Source organism: Pecten maximus, chromosome 12 (genome assembly GCF_902652985.1).
Source record: "Pecten maximus chromosome 12, xPecMax1.1, whole genome shotgun sequence".
Classification (NCBI taxonomy): Eukaryota; Metazoa; Mollusca; class Bivalvia; order Pectinida; family Pectinidae; genus Pecten; species Pecten maximus.
Window position 1 is genome coordinate 13,339,751 of NC_047026.1, and position 23,436 is coordinate 13,363,186.

General features: G+C 35.1%; 2 protein-coding genes across 6 annotated transcripts in view; one reads left to right on the plus strand and one right to left on the minus strand.

Annotated features, from left to right (window-relative positions):
* Window positions 1-10,198, plus strand: part of LOC117339502 (protein RRP5 homolog) — a 43,960-nt gene extending 33,762 nt beyond the window's left edge. The window contains exons 34-43 of the mRNA XM_033901139.1: window positions 728-847; window positions 1,561-1,674; window positions 2,736-3,030; window positions 3,275-3,421; window positions 3,728-3,796; window positions 4,311-4,495; window positions 5,253-5,421; window positions 5,630-5,783; window positions 9,161-9,326; window positions 9,620-10,198. Coding sequence (XP_033757030.1) covers window positions 728-847; window positions 1,561-1,674; window positions 2,736-3,030; window positions 3,275-3,421; window positions 3,728-3,796; window positions 4,311-4,495; window positions 5,253-5,421; window positions 5,630-5,783; window positions 9,161-9,326; window positions 9,620-9,788 — 1,588 coding nt within the window. The 3' untranslated portion in view covers window positions 9,789-10,198. The remainder of the gene's footprint in view (window positions 1-727; window positions 848-1,560; window positions 1,675-2,735; window positions 3,031-3,274; window positions 3,422-3,727; window positions 3,797-4,310; window positions 4,496-5,252; window positions 5,422-5,629; window positions 5,784-9,160; window positions 9,327-9,619) is intronic.
* Window positions 10,199-11,070: 872 nt separating this feature from the next.
* LOC117339503 (lymphocyte cytosolic protein 2-like) overlaps window positions 11,071-23,436 on the minus strand; it is an 85,606-nt gene continuing 73,240 nt past the window's right edge. For all 5 annotated transcript variants that reach the window (XM_033901141.1, XM_033901144.1, XM_033901142.1 and 2 more), the window contains 10 exons: window positions 22,456-22,487; window positions 21,928-21,964; window positions 21,540-21,575; window positions 21,180-21,218; window positions 19,958-20,095; window positions 19,165-19,208; window positions 18,326-18,349; window positions 16,308-16,388; window positions 15,626-15,790; window positions 11,071-14,825 (listed from right to left, as the gene is read on the minus strand). In XM_033901141.1, coding sequence (XP_033757032.1) covers window positions 14,727-14,825; window positions 15,626-15,790; window positions 16,308-16,388; window positions 18,326-18,349; window positions 19,165-19,208; window positions 19,958-20,095; window positions 21,180-21,218; window positions 21,540-21,575; window positions 21,928-21,964; window positions 22,456-22,487 — 695 coding nt within the window. In that variant the 3' untranslated portion in view covers window positions 11,071-14,726. The remainder of the gene's footprint in view (window positions 14,826-15,625; window positions 15,791-16,307; window positions 16,389-18,325; window positions 18,350-19,164; window positions 19,209-19,957; window positions 20,096-21,179; window positions 21,219-21,539; window positions 21,576-21,927; window positions 21,965-22,455; window positions 22,488-23,436) is intronic.

A 23,436-nucleotide genomic window follows, 5' to 3' on the forward strand; every position in this document is an offset into this window, starting at 1 on the left:
CAATAGCCTTGAACGTAAACTACCTTGAACTGTATATTACATTTACAAGCTATTAGATATAAACTCTTGAATAAGTAGCTGCTGTAAAAAGTAATTTCAAACCGAACTTAATTTTATAATCATGGGTACTCTGTCAATGTAGCTATTGCCAAGTTTTTTTTAGCTGACCGGGACAAAGTCCAGGGGAATCTATCGACAAAGTCTGTAGACAGAGGTTAAAATTAGTATAAAACAGTATTGTATCAATATTAATGAGGATACAGCCTAGGTGTTTCAAAGTGTGTGTTCCTTCTGAAAGACCTTTCCATTGGTTCTACTTTTCTTGATCTGCTGACCTTGATCATGACCTTTGACCTACTTTTGATAAACTTTAACCTTATCCAAAGTATGTTAACTGTATGAGATGGGGCTTTTATATTTGACATGCATGTAACAAGACCTTTCTGTGAACTTTGACCTACTTTCTGAAAAATAATTCCAAATTCATCTCACTGGGCAAGCTATGTTGTTTTTTGATAAATCCTGACATTTTATAGTTAAATCTATAATTGCATTGTAACTGTTACTTACCTGTACATGGTATACAATAGTCTAATCTATTCCTGTACATACCTTCAGTACTTAATCTGAAGAAAATGTTTTACGATGATTTTACTGCTTATTGCATATTATTAATATCTTAAATTACTTCAAAATATAAATAGGGTTTTGTTGTTATATTACTTAGGAAAACGAAGAAGTCTAGCAAGATCCAGGACCCAGAAATAAACGGTGTTGATTCTGTCTCCAAAGATCAGGTTGTCCGTGGCTATATAATAGGCTTCAACAAAGGTCTCCTTACGGTGTGGTGAGTAGTTTGTTAGATTGTCCTCTCTATCAGACTGTCCATTCCCTTATTAGTCCCCTACTGATCAAACCAGAGGGAACTATAGGTTTCCACTCTGTACATCCTTCTGTCTGTCCGTCCTCACTCACTCAGATATACTTGTGGGGTGAAGTTAACGATTCATTCTGTACAAATATCTTTGTGCCTACAGGAGACAAAATTTAATGTAAATTTGTTGTTTTTTACCATAATGCATCATTAAACCTCTCTGCGCATGTGCTTTTTTAGCGACGGAATGAACGGAAATAAAATGTGAAATCATTTCAAATAAAAAATTGTGTGTTGCACCCCACAAAATCACATACAAAACACTACACCCTGCAAGTCACTCTTTAAATGTCAAGTGACAATACTTTACTATCCGTCCATATCTGTCCACTCAGTTTTCCACACTCAGTCATGCTTCAAGGTTGGTGGAAGATATGTAACTTCAGTATAAGTAACTTCAGATCAAGTTCAAGTTTCAGGGTTTCTGGGTCTAGGTCACTGTTACTAATTTTAGAGGGGGCCAGCATGGGACAGGTATTTCTTTAGCAGTACCCAGCATGCTTTTTGCCACGTAAATTCTGTAGTTCTTGATACATCATTACTAAGTTTGGTATTCATTTATTGGTATCTGATTAACTTGGTTCAGTGATCAATATTCTGATGTGTTATTTTCCCTGTTTCTTCAGCATAGGAAATGGAGTTCATGGAACAGTCAGTAGAGAAGAACTGTCCGACTACCAAGTAAAATCCCGTGGGGCAGTGTTCTACAAGGGACGGGTGGTCACTGCACGAGTCCTCAGGTATGTGTTTTATTTACTACCTACAGATAGAATTCCTGTAAAAAGGAATTTTACTCTGAAAAGTTCCTCTGTTTTTACTGAATAGTCAAATCTATTGTCCTTGAGTTTAAATGCTACACTCATGTCTTTCTGAGCCAGTTTTCACTTTCTCCAAGTGATTATATCTAGTATTTCTAGGATTTCTGAAAGGTCTAACCCATAACTGTAATCATTATCCTTGATTTATAGAAGCCAAGATATTTTTTTGAATTGAGTGATTGATTTGATCATTTCCGATATTAAGCTAATTGCCAATGTGTACTTTAGATATTTTTTTGAATTTCAATAATTATAAAGATATGGGTCAACGGGGATTTTAAATATTTCATTGAAAAAACCTTATATACAAAAATATTTCTACTTCTGAATCCATAATCTGTAATTCATTTGATATGTCATTAATGTCCCATGGCTAAGGTGTCTCACACGTATCCTGGCTATATATTGACCTGTGGTCAGTATTCCTTACATGTACTAGATTATGGGTGGTCTGGTGGCACAGTAGTAAAACACTTGCCTTTCACCAAGGCCAGCCGGGGTTCGATTCCCTGATCGGACTACATGGATTTTCTCTGGGTCGGTTTCCTCCCAAACTAAGACCTCTCATGTACTTTCATCTGGACTAACAAGAGTGATTAATAATAAGTTGATAGCTTATGGGTGGTCTGGTGGCACAGTGGTAACACACTTGCATTTCACCAAGATGGCCGGGGTTCGATTCCCTGATCAGACCGTGTGGGTTTTCTCCAGGTAATCAGTTTATCTCCCACAGTTAGTCCCCTCACAGGCTTCCATCTGGGCCAACAAGAGATATATAAATTCATGTAACTTGTTTAGCAATTGTTGTAAAATAAATAAAGTTTACATTTTTAAAACAAATTTAGTGTATGTTCCACTTTTCAAACTAACTTTGCTTTCTTATTTAATTCTTGACCTCCTTAAGACACTTCTATTTCTAATATTGATGGTGTAATGTGGATGGTGTAGAGAAACTTAATACATAGATTTGTTTTGATGTTCAGTGTGGAGGAAACAGTGTCGCTGACTCTGAGGGAAAGTCGTACTGGTGTAACAGACCTTGTCCCACCTGACATGAGGACAGGGTCTTCTGGTTCAAATAAAGAGTCAGCCAAAACAGATGTCAAAGCCCGCAAGCGAAAACTTTCTGAAACAGACACAAGCAGTGCAAAGGGAGGGAACTCATCACAGGACTCGGAGGAAGAAACAGAAGCAAAGAAAGTCAAGGGAAAGAAAGAGAAAAATGTTGCGAAGAAAAAAACAAAAGCTATCAACAATCCTACAGAAAATGAAGAGAAGGTATCCATGTTTTAACTTCTGCGATATTCACCCTCCTACCCCTAATTCAGGTGTGGTCAGTTCAATGTAAAGAATATGTATCATATTTACAGAACATTTAAAATAACTTGGGTATGATGGAGATATAAAACATTTCAATTAACTTTTAATCATTGCATCAGACCTGATATTAAATATTTTTTCACTGTTTACTTGAGAGTTGTATTTCTATGTGGGAGAATGATATGATTTATATGATTGACAGATCTTAGCCACTCCTCCTGCCTGTGAGATCAGTAAAATGCCACGCCTCTCCGTAGCAGCGGGGTTATCTTGGGATGCAGACCTTGCGAGGGATTCTCTCCCAACTCCGTCAGACAGCGATGAGGATGACAGCGATGAGGAAGATAGGGTAAAGTGTCTGTGTGTGTCCTATAAATGTTCCAAGTTCACAGACAATTTCCAAATGTCTGATTAGTGGTCAGTGACTGTTGATCCAGACTAGATATTGACCTATGGTCAGGTGTCACATGTGTCCTAGTTATTGACCTGTGTCCACTGGTACCACATTATAACCTTTACCAGTACTTATGTCCCTTTCTAGGATTTTAGACATCCATTCATGGTCAAATGCCTCAGATTATGACACAAATACATGATATTGATTCTAATACATCAGAAACATTCCTGATTGTTGAAAATTATTTGGTCATTTCAGAGATCAACAAAGAAAACAAAAGCTGAAATACGAGCCGAGAAGAAAGAAGAAGAAAAGAAACTAGATGAGGTAAATGAATTATGTAAATTTAACTAATTCTAGGATACTCAAAGTTTGACCAAAGTAAATGATTAATATTTGATTAATTGAAGCTTGTTCTAGGAAGATATTCTTGTTAAGGGACATTTTATCACTAGTTTTATTTTCAGGAAGCTATTGAAGTGAGTTATTAACTCTATGAGAAAAAAATGTATTGATCCTCAATATATAAATAACAATGTATAATATTTTATTAGGTCATCTGACCTGAAGGGCCCCAACTTGGCTGAAATTTTACTTTAAAATGCTATTCCTCCTTAAAGTCTTAACGGATTACATTCAATTTGGTCTGAAACATCAGAGGGAGGGCAATCATTATATGTATAAATAAGCTGGTTTGATCCCTTGGGAAGGCGGACATGTTCCTGCTGTAAGTCTTTGTCAGATGACCGTTAATACCCATGGGCCTCTTATCTCTCTAGGCTTTTCAATAAAGAAGCCATATATGTGCATCTCTTCAATTAAAACAAAACTTGTGTTTCAGTTTGAGAGGCGTCAGCTTGAGGGAGATAATCAGCCGGCAACAGTGGATGAATTTGACCGTCTAGTACTGACGTCCCCAGATAGTTCGCTGGTCTGGCTCCAGTATATGGCTTTCCACTTACAGACTGCAGAGATCGACAAGGCACGTGCTGTGGCTGAGCGTGCTCTCAAAACCATCTCCTTTAGGTAAGTACTCAACTAGCACAAATGAAAATTTTAAATGCTTGGTAGTATTAACATTCTCAGCTGAATCTGTACCAGCTTATTTGCTAGTGGTAGATGTATTTGTGAGGAGAGGCATATTTGCAATTAAAGTGTCATGGTATATGGCCACAGTTTCATTAATTATTCCTTAATTTATTATGTCCATCATAAGTTACTTTGCCTTTTCCCGGCACTTTATTATACCATTGTTTAATCACGTGACAATGTAACAATCTGATTGTTGAACCGTAATTTGCACCTTAGCTATCCTTTTACCAATGTAAAATTGTTCTGATGACGGTTGGCCTAGCCATCCGAAACATGTAAACACAATAAAACCTACAAGTTTACGGAATCCTTTGTGTTGATGCTCCATCCCTTATCTATTTAATTTATAAAAGAACCCCCAGAAATCTCTAAACTAATAAGCAACTCCCTTAATTATAAAGGAAATCCCCTGATTCCCTCAACAAATCATTTTTGGTTTTAGGGAAAAAACTCTTAGTAAAGGAGCTTTCCTTAGATTCTGTAATGGTCTCCTATGGAGAATCTTAAATCAAGGATTGTTGATGAAATTGGGGCATGGGTATTTCAGAACCTCAACAATTTTGTGCTAAACAAAGGTATTTTCATTTAACCATTTATGTTGTGATGAACACACATTATTTTAATTTTACATTCTAAATGTACTGTAAACAAGTATGTTTAATCCTCACTAAAAAGATTGTACTGTACACAGGGAGGAGCAGGAGAAGCAGAATGTTTGGGTAGCCTATCTGAACTTGGAGAACATGTATGGTAGCTCAGATTTGCTCCATAAGGTGCTGGAGAGAGCAATTGCTCAGAACGAGCCATCCAAGATCTACACTCAGATGATCAACATTTATGTCAAATCCGGCAAGATAGATGTAAGTGTGACACAACAATGAAATCAATGATTAAAGTTATAGACCATTCCTAATTAGTGAGTTATAAGAGACTATCTTCTCATCCCATCTAAGCATGAATGATTTATTTTATTTGTTGGACGACAGAAAGCTGAAAATCTTAACTGTATGGATGGTTTGGTTGACAGAGAGTTGAACATTTTAACTGTATTGATGATTTGGTTGACAGGAAGCTGAAAATCTTCACAACAAGTTGGTGCGTCGTTACAGCCAGGATAAAGAAATATGGATCAGTTTCATGATGTTCTACTATAAACACGAACGTGTAGACGATGCACGTAAACTTCTTCAGCGTTGCCTGAAAAGCCTCAACATCAAACACCGTAAGTAACCATACTCTGTACAGATATGTGCTGTAATACAGGTCTGTACAGATATATGCTGTAATACAGGTCAGGACAGATATGTGCTGTAATACAGGTCAGGACAGATATGTGCTGTAATACAGGTCTGTACAGATATGTGCTGTAATACAGGTCTGTACAGATATGTGCTGTAATACAGGTCTATACAGATATGTGCTGTAATACAGGTCTGTACAGATATGTGCTGTAATACAGGACTGTACAGATATATGCTGTAATACAGGTCTGTACTGATATGTGCTGTAATACAGGTCTGTACAGATATGTGCTGTAATACAGGACTGTACAGATATGTGCTGTAATACAGGTCTGTACAGATATGTGCTGTAACACAGGTCTGTACAGATATGTGCTGTAATACAGGACTGTACAGATATGTGCTGTAATACAGGTCTGTACAGATATGTGCTGTAACACAGGTCTGTACAGATATGTGCTGTAATACAGGTCTGTACAGATATGTGCTGTAACACAGGTCTGTACAGATATGTGCTGTAATACAGGTCTGTACAGATATATGCTGTAATACAGGTCTGTACAGATATGTGCTGTAATACAGGTCTGTACAGATATATGCTGTAATACAGGTCTGTACAGATATGTGCTGTAATACAGGTCTGTACTGATATGTGCTGTAATACAGGTCTGTACTGATATGTGCTGTAATACAGGTCTGTACTGATATGTGCTGTAACACAGGTGTACTTCAATACTTATAGGCTTATAATTATATAGATTACCGGGGTATGGATCTTAATTAATATCATGAGATTTTATGAAACAAGTCTTCAAAAGATTTTAGTTTTGCAACCCTTGGAAAGCAAAAATAAAAACTTTGAGATGTGCTTCATAAAATTTCATTATGACATGAAAAGTTAGCTTTAAGATGCTATCATAAAATCAGAAAACATTAAATCAAAAGGTAAAAATGTAAATGACAAAATAACACGGAGACAGCAATTTATACTTTTCATGATGTAACATCATTGTCCTTATCATAACCTTACAATTGATGTATTACTTGTGGAGCCAAGGAAAATCACTCCATAGTATATTACACTAGCTGTGACATGGTATATATACACTAGCTGTGACGTGGTATATTACACTAGCTGTGACGTGGTATATTACACTAGATGTGACGTATGTTACACTAGCTGTGACATGGTGTATTACACTAGCAGTGACGTGGTATATTACACTAGATGTGACATGGTATAATACACTAGCTGTGACGTGGTATATTACACTAGATGTGACATGGTATATTACACTAGCTGTGACACGGTATATTGCACTAGCTGTGACGTGGTATATTACACTAGCTGTGACGTGGTATATTACACTAGCTGTGACGTGGTATATTACACTAGCTGTGACATGGTATATCACACTAGCTGTGACGTGGTATATTACACTAGCTGTGACATGGTATATTACACTAGCTGTGACATGGTATATCACACTAGCTGTGACGTGGTATATTACACTAGATGTGACGTGGTATATTACACTAGCTGTGACGTGGTATATATTACACTAGCTGTGACACGGTATATAGACACTAGCTGTGATGTGATATATTACACTAGCTGTGACATGGTATATTACACTAGCTGTGATGTGGTATATATACACTAGCTGTGATGTGGTATATATACACTAGCTGTGACGTGGTATATTACACTAGCTGTGATGTGGTATATTACACTAGCTGTGATGTGGTATATTACACTAGTTGTGACGTGGTATATTACACTAGCTGTGACATGGTATATTACACTAGCTGTGACGTATATTACACTAGCTGTGACATGGTATATCACACTAGCTGTGACATGGTATATTACACTAGCTGTGACATGGTATATCACACTAGCTGTGACATGGTATATTACACTAGCTGTGACATGGTATATTACACTAGCTGTGACGTGGTATATTTCACTAGCTGTGACGTGGTATATTACACTAGCTGGGACATGGTATATTACACTAGCTGTGAGGTGGTATATTACACTAGCTGTGAGGTGGTATATTACACTAGCTGTGACATGGTATATTACACTAGATGTGACATGGTATATTACACTAGCTGTGACACGGTATATTACACTAGATGTGACATGGTATATTACACTAGCTGTGACATGGTATATTACACTAGATGTGACATGGTATATTACACTAGCTGTGATGTGGTATATTACACTAGCTGTGATGTGGTATATTACACTAGCTGTGACGTGGTATATATTACACTAGCTGTGAGGTGGTATATTACACTAGCTGTGACGTGGTATATTACACTAGATGTGACATGATATATTACACTAGCTGTGAGGTGGTATATTACACTAGCTGTGACGTGGTATATTACACTAGATGTGACGTGGTATATTACACTAGCTGTGACGTGGTATATTACACTAGCTGTGACGTGGTATATATACACTAGCTGTGACGTGGTATATTACACTAGCTGTGACGTGGTATATTACACTAGCTGTGACGTGGTATATTACACTAGCTGTGAAGTGGTATATTACACTAGCTGTGAAGTGGTATATTACAGTAGCTGTGACGTGGTATATTACACTAGCTGTGACGTGGTATATTACACTAGCTGTGACGTGGTATATTACACTAGCTGTGACATGGTATATTACACTAGATGTGACATGGTATATTACACTAGCTGTGAAGTGGTATATTACACTAGCTGTGACGTGGTATATTACACTAGCTGTGACGTGGTATATTACACTAGCTGTGATACGGTATATTACACTAGATGTGACATGGTATATTACACTAGATGTGACATGGTATATTACACTAGCTGTGACATGGTATATTACACTAGCTGTGACGTATGTTACACTAGCTGTGACATGGTGTATTACACTAGCTGTGACGTGGTATATTACACTAGATGTGACATGGTATATTACACTAGCTGTGACGTGGTATATTACACTAGCTGTGACGTGGTATATTACACTAGCTGTGACACGGTATATTGCACTAGCTGTGACACGGTATATTACACTAGCTGTGACACGGTATATTACACTAGCTGTGACACGGTATATTACACTAGCTGTGACATGGTATATTACATTAGCTGTGACATACATATATATGCAGAAAATCTTACTCGGTCAAATTCACTGAATAACAGGCCGATTATGGGGAAAATATATCTGTTAAATATCTCTTTATACAGCATTTCCCATTGTCTATCTATCAGTCCACAATGTGCATGTATGCCCAAATTTGGTTTACAATTATAATGAAATTTTATCAATAAGTATGCCTGACTTTTGTTACAGATGTGGAGATGATAGCTAAATGTGCCCAGCTGGAGTTCAAGTTTGGAGACACAGAACGTGGCCGTACTATGTTTGAGAGTGTCCTAGGTAACTACCCAAAAAGAACAGACTTGTGGTCAGTTTACCTGGACATGGTGGTCAAGACTGGTGAATGTCAGGAAGCAAGGTCAGTGTAAAATTATTAAGATCAGTTTCCATATAGGCCAATTTTTTTTTAAGCCTGCCAGCATCTATTTAAAATGTGCTACACTTGCAATTTTTTAGCAAAAATGAAGAAAGAATTTTTTTTTTAAATCCATCTTGGGTGTTAAATATTGTAAAATTTATTGATTTTTAACTTCACTGCCAGGAAACAAAACAAAGTTTGTTTTGGTCTTGCATCATTTTAGTAAGATAATATCACCAGTTTCATCAATATTCCTTTCATTTTAGCAACTTTTGTCGAATTTTCTTTTACAGACAACTGTTTGAGAGAGTGATTCATCTAAAGCAATCTGCTAAGAAGATGAAATTTTTCTACAAAAAGTATTTAGACTTTGAAAAGGAGCACGGAGATTCTGAGGCAGTGGAAAATGTTAAGAAGAAAGCATTAGAGTATGTGGAATCTCAGGGATACACAGATGAGTGAACAGATTCCTCGGTTATGTGAATCGGCTTGACAAAATTCAATATCCTTAACAGGAACAAGGAAGTGCAGCTAGTTTTGGTTGTAAAGTCTGTATAATAGAAAATATACAAGTGACAATTTATGCTGTAGAATGCGGCAGTGGTTCTCAATACTCTCGGAAACACATTACTTGAATTACACGTATACATGTACAACTCTAAATTAACAGTGGCATGCATAATGGCGCTTTGGTAGTAGAAATGGTGTTTTCCCAGACTGAAATATAGATATATTATTCCTGTTCGTTTGTCATTGGAATGGGAAAAAGGTTTCATTAAAAGATTTTCATGTCTTATACACACAGACCGTGAAAAATTCATTAAATGTCCATGCCCTTTCATTCAATAATTAAATTAAATTTTATGGAAAAAGTGTCTGTTTCTTATTTTTGACAAAATGAATTCCATCTTACATAGCCAAATGTTATTATCTTATTATTGACTACTGTTGAATTCAATTTTACAGTGGACAATGCTGATGGCAGTGTAATCATAAGATGAAATTGGACAGATGCAGACAGTAGCCTGCTTTTAAATAGATTTAGTACAATAGTTCACTCTGTAATACATTTACATTGTAGTATTACATAAACAATCGACATATTCAATTTCTTTGAAAAGGCAAATTCACAATTACTGCACGACAGGTACATGTAGTTCACAGTTCTACGGCACAAGACAGTAAAGATATATGCGATACATTTTATGTATAACATACACTTACTAAACCACCTTGAACCTCAGATTTAATTGTAAACATTCAGTATTCAACAACACACCCAGACCCTTAAGTATGGTCAACAGACCCAGTATTCCCACAGCGACTGTCCCACTCTTCAAAGCCCTACACAAACTTCACATTCAATCGCGAAGAAGTCAACGACTCTGCACTTTCCTGAGAGGCTGAATTAAAGATGAAATCATACCCATGGCCCTATATACTTCTATTCCACACACATCCGGTATTAAAGTGGCCAAAGCAGTATATACAATAGACAACAAGGAAAACTACCCACCCACTTGGATTAGTAATTATGAAAATTTGCTTTTGATTTGGCAACAAATACTATCTCCAGAAGCACTTCATGGCCATAGGAACTAAAACAGTACCAAACTACACGATATTATTAGTACCCTATCGGTGAAACCAGTGGGGACAATGTACATATATGTATGTATTTACGACGTAATGCCAAACGGCATTGGCTCTCTCTTTTCTAGTACATAAAAAAGAAACACGTTTGAATGTTTTGTCAGTGATTTATTTGAAAATAAACAATCTACAGTCAAGTAAGAATACTTTGACTAATTCGATGATCATCCTAGATACTACCGGGGTATGTACATGTACACTTTTGCTTTCTGCTCACCTGTCATGGCAAATTAAAATTGAAGGCTCATCAACCTTGTGGATAAAACAAGACTAGTTGATCTTTTGATGTAAACCAAAAGATTATCTCCGGGTGGCAATACCGTTAAATTGTCTGGCTTTGAGCTTGGCTGTCTATAATCTTCGCAGAAATGGATCGGTTTACTGATTAAATTATGATTGGTCAGATTCACACCAATCAAAAAGCTTGTTGATGCCTTTGAATTTGCAACAACATATCCCAGGGGTGCAGAGGGCAAAACTGAACATAATCTCAGAAGTATCAATTGTCAACAACATGATGTAGCATAGCAGTGTATATTGAACATCACAATAATATCTATTATAATACAGCACATACATACTCGCATTGATAAGATCTTTTCTGGAATTCATGGAATTGTCTATCTTGTTATACATTTCTCTGTCTGGCTATATCCACAAATATTAAGATTTTGTATTTTTGCCTAACAGAATGTACCATTTCTATCTCGTAATAAGCCCAGGGTGACAAAACATTGTTAAACTTTTACTCAAAGAAGCGGGTCAGCTTTTCACAGACTCATCATTTATTCACATTTTACTGTCTACAATTATAGAAGTGGGTGGCATTATTACCAGACACAGGCTTATTGTATAAGTGGGTGGCCTTATTACCAGACACAGGCTTATTGTATAAGTGGGTGGTCTTATTACCAGACACAGGCTTATTGTATAAGTGGGTGGCCTTATTACCAGACACAGGCTTATTATCAGACACAGGCTTATGGTATAAATGGATGGCCTTATTACCAGACACAGGCTTATTGTATAAGTGGGTGGTCTTATTACCAGACACAGGCTTATTGTATAAGTGGGTGGCCTTATTACCAGACACAGGCTTATTATCAGACACAGGCTTATGGTATAAGTGGATGGCCTTATTACCAGACACAGGCTTATTGTATAAGTGGGTGGGCTTATTACCAGACATGGCTTATCGGTCAATATATATGGTAATAAAGTGAGGAAATCCTGTAACAATACAGTGTGGTACAGTGTATTTAGGTGCTGCCATCTAGTGTCTCCCAGAAGCATGCACACACAAAAATTGCATAAATTAACAAAATGATTGATCCTCGACAACAAATATTATACACTCATCATAAAATGGCTAAAATTGTTTACACAATTAAAATATGTAGCAAAAATATGTTTTATTTACCTTTAATTTACATAACATTTAAGGAACTCACGAAGTAGGAATGTTTCATTATAAAAATAAAGACTGTATACAACATATACAAAATACATGTTTCTCATTCCAGTAACAAATTATAATGGACCCAAAGATGACCCGATCAGATTCCTATACATGAAAAGAAGATTTCAATATTTCATCATCAGAAATCATCTTTAAACCAGCAAAGTTCATTCATCCAAACAGAATATCGCATTGTGAATTGGTTTGTCTAAGATTTGAAGTAGTAATATTAAAACAGGATTAATTTAGACAATATTAGAATCAGAAGGTGTTATTTCGAATACATTATTTCCATTAGTGAGAAATTAATTCTATGTTTCTATTAATAGCTCTGTGTTCTAATAATAGAATCTTAAATTTCCATATGTGTTGATGATATGATCAGGCAAGGTCTGATTTCAGGATACATATGCATGATTATATGTATTTTACGTTTATTTTGTCTCAATATTTAATCCTCTTCACTGGATTAAAAAATATATACATATAATACTAAAAATGGAATAAACCTGAGATTTGTAATACAACTGGTTGATCAGGTATTTAACCGGTCTTTTTAAGGTGTTGATAGACAGCAATGACATTGATGTCACCTTTTCTAAAAGTCTATACTTGAGACTTAACTGATTAGAAGTAAAATGTAATAAAATTTTATTTAGGTCCATATCTATCTCATATATTACATGTACGTGTTAAAAAAATAAATTGATAATATTTGAGATTTTGATTTAGTGATGTCGTCCCAGTCAGAGAATCACGTAAGCTTTAAATCAATTAAGATTCCTATAGCTATATGGCTGGTGGCCTAAACTATTGACAATACAGTGTATAAACAAAACAGAATATAAACTTGTGGTATAGACTCTCAGCTAGAGAGTATGATAGTGTAAGTAAGTATAACGTATTACTTTGTATATATATTACATGATATATACCGGTAATTGATAGTCTGATCCACACACTAACACACATACAGTCATTCTAATAAACCTTAACTCACTGAGAACGCTAGAAACTGAAAGATCTTGTCATGGAAATAATTTACAGGAGCTAGCTTAGGACATTTAAACATTACAAATACAAACAGATATACCATGAGCACGGATGAAACCATTTTTACAGCTGAAATTGACACGAACAATCAAATGATGTATGTAATAGGTATAATTTAATGTATAGTTGGTGTAATATTTGTGAGGGGGTTTTGTTATATTTTCAGTAATTGAATATAGCGTGAACATACACACAAATTAATGGAATTGTTTACAGCAAAATGTTTACAAGTTGGTGTTGCACAAAATCTAACACCTGTAAACAAGTTCTGACTGGGACAACCATGAAATATTTGCCCCACAAAATTATACAACTATACATTACTGCCAAGCATAAATTTCCAAGTACATGTATAGTAGAGTACAGATGTTAAAAAATGATTTAATACAAAGGAAGCACTAGTTAATATTCTGTCATTAAAATACTGTCTTTTCCACTGGGATATCATTCTTGTTGTTAGATCATCAACTGATTGACCATATTATTATTTTATATGTCACTGTCCACTTTTCCTTAAAATGTCTAACACATGAGCATTTCCTACATGGTCCTTAAATCCCTTAGAGTGACAGATCCATAAGAGATGAGGTGTCTAATTGAACCCCACTTTTAAACCATGAGTGAATTAATATTAAATTCGTGTATACATTATTTTTGATATGGGCTATATGTGCATTAAGTAAAAATCAGAAGTTGAAGTTGAACCTGGACTTGGCAAAATCCTGTATCTGTTCTGTTTGACCACATCTAGGATGCTGTCAATTGTCCTAGACCATTGAATCATTTTGTCCTCAAAAATACTCCAGATTTGTGAAATTAAATTTCACCTGTTGTTGAAATATAACATGATTTTTCACTATGCTATTCGTTTTCAATGGGTCACTTTCATTCCTAGTCCACAGAATTGTTTCTTCACTTTCCATCTGAATTAATACAGATCTATGGCCTATGGCCCATCAGTTCCAAAGACCTCTATGGCCCATCAGTTCCAAAGACCTCTAAACTGTTTTTAATTGTAATTCACAAAACATTTTCACTAGGATGTACCACTGAACAGTTCTCTCATGTATGGTCCAATTGAACATCCTTTCAAGGACCAATGAACTGCAGGTTATACATGCATGGTCCAATAAGCATGTCTTTTAACATTGATTGAACTGCAGCTTTATGGTCCACTGAATTTCAAGGTCTACTGAATCCCATCATGACAGTATATGGAGAATTGGCCGTCCCTACTATGGTATTGGCATCTTAAGATGTGTCTGACCACTTCCAGCTAATACAATCATCCTTTTGGAGAAGAAAGCAACTAAGTCTGCCAGTTTTGGGAAGGCCTGGAACATTTAACATTACATATTTGTGAAAATGTGATTTTTTGAATATATAACAAAAAAAATCAGTTTGGGAAAAGGAGACTTTCTATCTTATCCCAGGTGACTGTATAATAAATTCAACTTACAGCAAAGACACTCATTAAAAAATATAATGTTCACTCATTTGCAAGGTCTGAACTAAAAAAATCTTTTATCTTGACCTTCATCAACACATTACTTAATCAATGCAAAAAAAGAAAAAAAAAAATTCAACAAGACTGATGCATGGATACATTAAAGGGTACCGGCCCTTGCATTACTTTTGTGAGTTGTGTGCTTTTCATGGAAGTTAGATACAAAGGAACTACCTGGTATATATATTACACTAGAGATTCTGGATAAAGTAGGAAAGTATACAATCACAAACATTGGGTCAATATGTCTGATGTACTTATGATCAAGGAAAACACTTCTCACTTTCAAATGAGTCAGTTGGGAAATTATCAAGTAGTATCTAGACAATATGAAGGACGTTTACATATTATAATACATCTGATATAGCTGTAGAGATATCATATTAAAACATTTAATGAAAAAATCTTTTGACCTTTGATTTTGATCTCCAGGATCAATTAACCTGAAACCATTTTATTTGTATAATTACCTAAATAGCGATTTCTTTATGAGAAACTGATTTACTATTTTGAACAGGTGACCTTGACACTTGACCTTCACCTTTGAACTAGTCATACAATTTTGAAGTACAGGATACATATTGTATGTAACACTTAAGAGATGAGAATAGTGCATTTTGTACGTACCTCTTCTTTAGGTTTAGGATTTCCCATGGCGTAATGGCCGTCCTTTCTACGTTTCCGTATAGGTAGGTTGTAGACTTTGTTATCATTAAATATCATGAGTGTGTAAGGTCGCGGGTCTCCATCTTCCTTCTTTTTACTGGAGTCTCTTATAGCAAACATACCATTCTGGTGGGAAGACATCACAATTATCAGATAAAACTTAATCAATTAATTAATTAAAAAATAAATTTAAAAAAAAGAGTAAAAATCAAAACAAAAAAACAATTATAACATAACATTCATGGCGTAAAAAGGACCAATTCAGAACATCAAAACCACAAGGGTTTGGCCTGGATTTCTAACCCCTGGTCCATTATTACATATATAAGACGTTAACAGTGGATTAGGAATTCATATCAAGGTTACAAATACTTTTATCTCCATTTCACTGATCAAGAATTAAATGTCCAGAAATATTGAAAAAATTCAATTTGGGAGGTCAATATTTCAGTTTATTCTGAAGTTTTTTAGGGTTGAATTGAGCCAGGTAGCTGTCTAGCCAATTTCATCATCTATGAATTGAAAACACTATGTCTTTATCGCCTTGTTATAGTTGTTAGCCTAATGTTTAAGTGCCACACAAAGTATATCATAATCAGTGTTAATCCCCCTCCATGACACATGATGTATGCCAGTGACTTACTTGGCAGTTCTGTTTAAGTTTCATGTCACCTTCCTGTCGGGTCATGGTCCCTCTGTACCAATCATATGAGTTTAGGTCCTCCTGAAATATCAATGATAAGTTCTTCATCAAGTCAAGTTGTGAGGTAACGACCGCATGCCTAGTAATAACCCCACACATTCTTATATACAAAGTATCACTGTTAAGTACCAGTTAATGTTATTTCAATTTGTCCTGTAATACTCCCACACTCCTACTAAAATGGACCACTATTATACATTGTATATTACGTAATAATCTTTAAAACAAGATTATTTTACCCTTAGACAATGTACTTTGAACAACCTATCAATTAAAATAAATGTTCCCCAACAAGTGACGGCTGTTTTTCATGGTTTTCTAGCTGTGGTCAATTAATTTTCAAATTTAGAATAAACCAAGAGCATTAAGTTTATATTAATGAATTCAGGTGGTGAGTATGCAGAACTTTCATGTTTTTCACTACGAGGGGTTGGAGGCACAACGTCCCTCAAGGTAAAAAAACTTAGAAATCCTGATGACCCTGCCGTGGATACGATGGTAGACAAGAGGTCCCACTAAAAATCTAGGTAATAAGCTATCTAAGGAGTGAGCCCAACATGGTGGTTTGTCTGTATATCAGTTGTTTATTCCAGTGCGTTGTTCTGATGACGGCCCCTCTGTAGCCGAAACATGTAAACAACACTCTGGAATAAACAATGGATATACGGATGAACTACTTGTTGGGCTCACTTCTTAGAGCTTATTTAACAATTTTTTGTATAAATATGTAGACTCCATCTACAGACATTGAATATGATTCTAAAGTTTAAACAAAGTGGTAGTGCTTGTAAAAAATATTATCATAACACTAGTTTGAGAATATAAAACTGTCCCAGGACAGACAAAACACATGTTAAGAAAATGCCATTGCAGTAAAACAGGAATTCCAAAAGAGAATTTCACTGTAGAAGCGAAAATAAGCATTCAAATGTACAGAAAAAACACAAGAATTCCAAACTTGATATTGTACAAAGACAAATGTCAATATGAACCCCCATACTGTATACATTTTTGCACAGACACACGTGTATGTTAAGTCACGCCTTCACAAAGTAGTCGGCAATGCATACAGACAGCATACTCATTCCATGTTAGACAATAATATAGAGATTTCACTACATGAAGACATAAAAAAATTCTCCTGGTAGACAAAACACAAAATATTTCCATGAAAGAAAAAAGAAAAAACAAATGAGCTTGCCAAAAAAGCAAATAATCTCCACTAGCTATGAACGTAGAGGACCACTTGAAAATGTTTGAAGATAATTTGTTGCAAAGAAATAGCATGTTTTCTGACAGGTAGGTATAGTCATGCAGTTCATGCAGAAAAATCAAATAATTTTTACTAGTCTTGTGCAAATTCAAACATGTTTGGTAAAATTCAAATACATACATATGTGTGTATATGACCACAAAATTTATATTTTTTTTGCACTGCTTTGATGACTATGCTGTTGTGATAAACAAGTACATATGTATATCAAAACTTCAAATTATAATTATCATCGTCAATTTCTTTCTATAACCTGGCAGTGTATCTATAGGTATATACCACACATAAATCAAATGTTTCTGACACAATTCTTTTCATGGAAGGTTTAAATATGTTCCGAGAGTGTAACAAAAACTCTGCCATTCACCGAGTAGACACTAATTGCACAGACATTTGCTGTACACACATTTTGAATGAAATTCCTCATAAATCTACAAATTGCATGATTATAACAAGATGCAAACATGAACCATCATCTTCCACTTCAAGCTTCAACATGCATTATGAAAAAAATGCCAGCGGTACAGAAGTTGTAATAGTATACAACTTAACAATTAGGCAATGTACCATTTTGTGATGGCGGATTTTCATGCAATGTTTCAATACAGTGATTATATATCATAATGCATTATGCAGAAGACAACAGATTGGACTCTGAACTCAATATTAATTAACTTGTTTTTACCTCTAAATCATCTTCATCCTCAGACTAACAAAAATAAAAATTATATGCATGTAAAAATTTTTGCACAAATTTTTTTTTTTTTTTTAAATGATAGTACATGTATGATGTATTTATCTGAAACCAATTTCTTTGATGTCCTGCTCAGATCTTGATGAAAGAAATGCAAATTGCTACATACAGGAGTTTCACTTGATAGTATTTAATGAATAGATACACAGGTACATTGCACTGAATATTGTTTTAACTCTATAAATTGAGCAGGTCTATTGTTTCCCCTAGTGTTCAGATTATCTCACACTTTGTCTGTGTATTAGATTTCAGAAATCATTTTAATCAGTGTTGTGTATGGAATCATATATTTTTCTTATCAAAATCATAATTATTTATCAGGAACAAATTAAGATTTCTCATGGCCTACTCAGTAACCACAGAGATAATTAAGTTATTGTTCTCTTTTTTTATAATAGGACACTTGTAAATTGGTATATAACAATTTAAAACAACAGGATGTGAAATATGAAATAATGAACCTAAGCCTAAGGATATGATTGTGTTTAACTGAAGATTTCTGTTTCTGTAAAATGGCATTTCAGAGGCAAAATGAAAAATATTAAAACATTAAACAGTTGAAATATGGACTCGCCGCAGTAGCTGTATAAAATAATCTACATACCAGCTACATCAGTTCTACTTGTTCTACTTAACACCAGATGTCACAGGTAAAAAAAAAAAGATTTGGTGATGTACAAAAGCCGCCATCCTACATGTACTAACTATTGCGACAGAGCTTATTGCATGGTTCATTTTTCAGATAGATCATCAACTGGCTTTGTACCTACCTGGTCGTTCACTGGAGGGACTGTGGGAAGGGGTCGAGCTCCACCTGTTACGTATATAAATTTTAATTATTTACTGAATTATATTCTCATTTAAACATCTTTCATTGTTTACACAATTGTACATATTTTACTTTGTATTGTGCTTCTTCCTTTTTCTTTCTCAAACTTGGAATAATTTTGTCAAATAATTTCAGCAAAAGTGTAATTAAGATATTGAGAATGATCAAAGCTCAATGATTGCTTGATTTCACATCATATTAAAACAAAATTAGATTTAAAGATTTAGGGAATTTTGATGACTAATATATTCGGAATATTAATATTACATTCACAATTATAGTGAAATACACTGGTATTTGGACAAACACATGTAGGCAGGAAAGCTTGTTCACTGACATGAATTATATCCTTAATTAAGCAACACAGAAGATGATAAATAAGTGTTGGGCTATTTTCTTTTTGTTCTGGAACCATAACAAGTAAGTGTTCTGAAACTACAATTATTGACATTTCTCCATAAACTCTTAACATTAATTTAATGAGCAACTTTGGAATCTCCAAAGCAATGTCAAAATTCATGTTGTCCATTGAAATCTGAATGCTTATATTTTCACTTTAGCAATAATTACTTTACCACAAAATCTAGTAAGGAGCTGAAAGGAGATTTATTCAGAAGGGCCATGGAAGTGGCTACACTACTAAATTTACAGGCACCACTTAATTATGAGATAAACTATGATTTAGTTTTAAAAGCCATCTGACCCCTAATCTACAGTAAATTGTTTAACTTTACCTTTAGGGGGTGGGGGAAGGCCCCTTGACGGGGTTTTTTCAACAGCAGGTTCCTTTTTATGCTCCTTTTTATTGGACTTTGGGACAGGTGGAGGTTCCTGTTGTCGTGCTGGTAGTCTGAACTGTGTTGCTGAGTTGGCTGCAACATTGAAATTATATTGTAGGTTATAGGTTAGGGGCCCCTACAGGTATATACTTACAGGTATGTTATTAGAGGTAGGTATGTAATTACAGGTATGAATGTTATTATGATTATGTAATTATAGATAGGTATGTTATTACAGGTAGGTATGTTATTACGATTATGTAATTACAGGTAGGTAAGTAATTACAGGTAAGTAGCAAAAATACAGGTTAGTATCTCATTGTATGTATGTAATTCCAAGTAGGTATGTAACTACAGATATGTATGTATAATTACAGTAAGTATGTGATAACAGATAGGTAGGCAATTACAGGAATGCATGCAATTACAGGTACAAATGTAGGTTACAAGGTAAGTAATTACAGGTATGTATGTAATAACTGGTAGGTATGCAATTACAGGTATGTAATTTACCCACTATTACAGTTATCTTGTATGTGTTAGAGGATTTTATATCAGAGCCAATGCAATAATTATGGAATTCATATTTATTTATAAAATGATACAAAGTTATCAATTAGTTTGATAATGTATGTGATAATCGATGAGCTAGGCTAGTGTCATATCAAGCTACTTGATTTATAAAGAGTTTAATAACTTCCATATTGCACTGACAAAAGTGTAAGATTCTATTTATCACATAACTCATATTTATGTGAACACTGAGTGAAAACTCTTAACTCATATTTGAGAAAATATTTAGCAAAAACTTTCAAATATATTTTCCCTATGATCATGAGACTGACTAATTTTGACACAAAAGCTTAACTAAGGTAACTATTAAATTTTCCATCTCTAAAACAATCTTGATGTCATAATGACATCATTTTACTAAAGTATAATTAATGTTAAAAATAATGCTTTTACACATGACATGAAAGTAGCTAGAAAAACTAGATAAAACTCTGTATAATAATATATATCACTATTTGATATATAAGAACATTCTGTACATGTAAATGTGAAATCCAATGTTGCAATTGCAGAGAATTTGTATCATTGCAAAACTTTCTTAAAAAAATTATAGATATACTGTAAGCTTAAATAGCATATTAAAGCATATTAAAATGTGGCATACCCGGTGTTTTGGGGAGACTGCGGTTCACAGGGGGAGGAGCTGAAAAATACAGGTTAAAGGTCACAGAGACGGGTATACATTACAAACAATGTACTGAACAGTAAGGGAAGGGAGGTAATAGCTTAAACTTAAAGTGATATCCAATCAATGTATACTACGGCGGCACATCAACCTGTCACTCAAGAAAGGGGAGGAGCCAAATGTAAAGGCATTAGTAGCATGGTGATGATAATCAATTGTTATTGTTTTATATTTGCTATTGTAAACATACATGTATTTGCATATTAAAAGATATCTTTTTTCAACTAACAAAACAATACATCAATTCTATTTTTCCTTTTCAATCTATGAAATTCTTACCTGCTGCTTTTGATGGTTTCTTTTTCTCGTTTTCTTCTGAAAATTTTAAAGTCTTATTAGAAAAATAAACATATAATATATGATACTTAAAATCAAAAGGTTAATTTTAAAAAGGTTCATTTTTGGTCCAAATTCTATGATATTTATTGAATCTTTTAGTCATTGCTTTGCTGGAGTTCATAACAAACAGAAAATTATAACTAAATTGTTTCAATAATATTTAACTTGGTTGTGGCAGGGGGCTGGGGTCGGTGGGGGTTGGCCTGGGAGACCTTCATTGTTGTGTATAGATATTCATTATATACATGTACATGTGATCAAGCTGGGTTTGCAGCAGTCATAGAGTTAATAATAATCCATCAAGTATCGGACATGTTAACTTACGTACCATCAGGTATTACATAGATATCGTCTTCAATGAGCCCCTGTAACATAGACATGTCAACTTTGTTAGAGAGAGAAAAAGAATATGGTACTATGTATGTTTCAGAACTATACTTGATGAGAGAACATTTTTAATTAATACCATCATAGGTTCAGACACCACAAAAGAATATATAATTGTAATCTAAATGCCTAAGTTGACTGAAGGTACATCATAATTAACAAATTCATTACATTGTACATTCAAATGAATCATTATTGTGGCCAAACACAAAAACATTTTGTTTAAACACAATGAATTAGTTTTGTTCTAAAAATAACTTATATAACATTTCGTTCAAACAATAATATTTCGTTCAATGCAATAAAGAATTTTCCAAAAACAATAATATATCACTTGCATGCGATATTATTTGGTTCGAACACAATAACTTTAAATTAAAGGCAATTGTATATAATATAAAGATACCTTGGATAATCAGTTTATAATTTATATAATTTTTACAATTTGTAAGCAAAGTGACGTTCTTACCTGGGAGTCATTGTTTTGCATGTCCATATATCCTAGAAAAAAAATTAGATACAGATACTCAGGTTACAATATATTTTTCTCTCATGGATTTGGTACAGGTTTTTAACCCCACAGTCCAAAGCATAAAGAATACATATATACATGGATCATGGAGGATTTGTGCCAAGCCCCTGTGATATTTCCTGGGAAAGGGAGGGGGGAGGGTTCCAAGCCCCTGTGATATTTCCTGGGAAAGGGAGGGGGGAGGGTTCCAAGCCCCTGTGATATTTCCTGGGAAAGGAGGGTGGAGGGTGGGGGGTAGGGTTCCAAGCCCCTGTGATATTTCCTGGGAAAGGAGGGTGGAGGGTGGGGGGGGGGGGAGGGTTCCAAGCCCCTGTGATATTTCCTGGGAAAGGAGGGTGGGGGGGGGAGGGGTGGGGGGGAGGGTTCCAAGCCCCTGTGATATTTCCTGGGAAAGGAGGGTGGGGGGAGGGTTCCAAGCCCCTGTGATGTTTCCTGGGAAAGGAGGGTGGGGGGAGGGGGGGAGGGTTCCAAGCCCCTGTGATATTTCCGGGGAAAGGGGGGTGGGGGGGGGGGGGGGGAGGGTTCCAAGCCCCTGTGATATTTCCTGGGAAAGGGAAGGGGGAGGGGAGGGTTCCAAGCCCCTGTGATATTTTCTGGGGGATGGGGGGGGGGGGGGGGGGGGGGGGGAAGGTTCCATAGTATTTAAAAATTAAGACAAAAATATAGTTAATACTGTAGACATATATCATATGAGAAAGGCAAAGAACAATAATTCACTTAAGCATGCTCTGTCTAAAATCAATTTCAAGGCATCATTAGCTGAATGAGTATACCATTGGTAGTCAATCACTTAGTTCATACTGTAAACAAAGCAAACAAAACCCTAAAATCGTATCACAGAATCTTGACAAATTTCACACGACATTCACACGACATTCACACGTTATTTACACGACATTCACATGACAAATATGTATA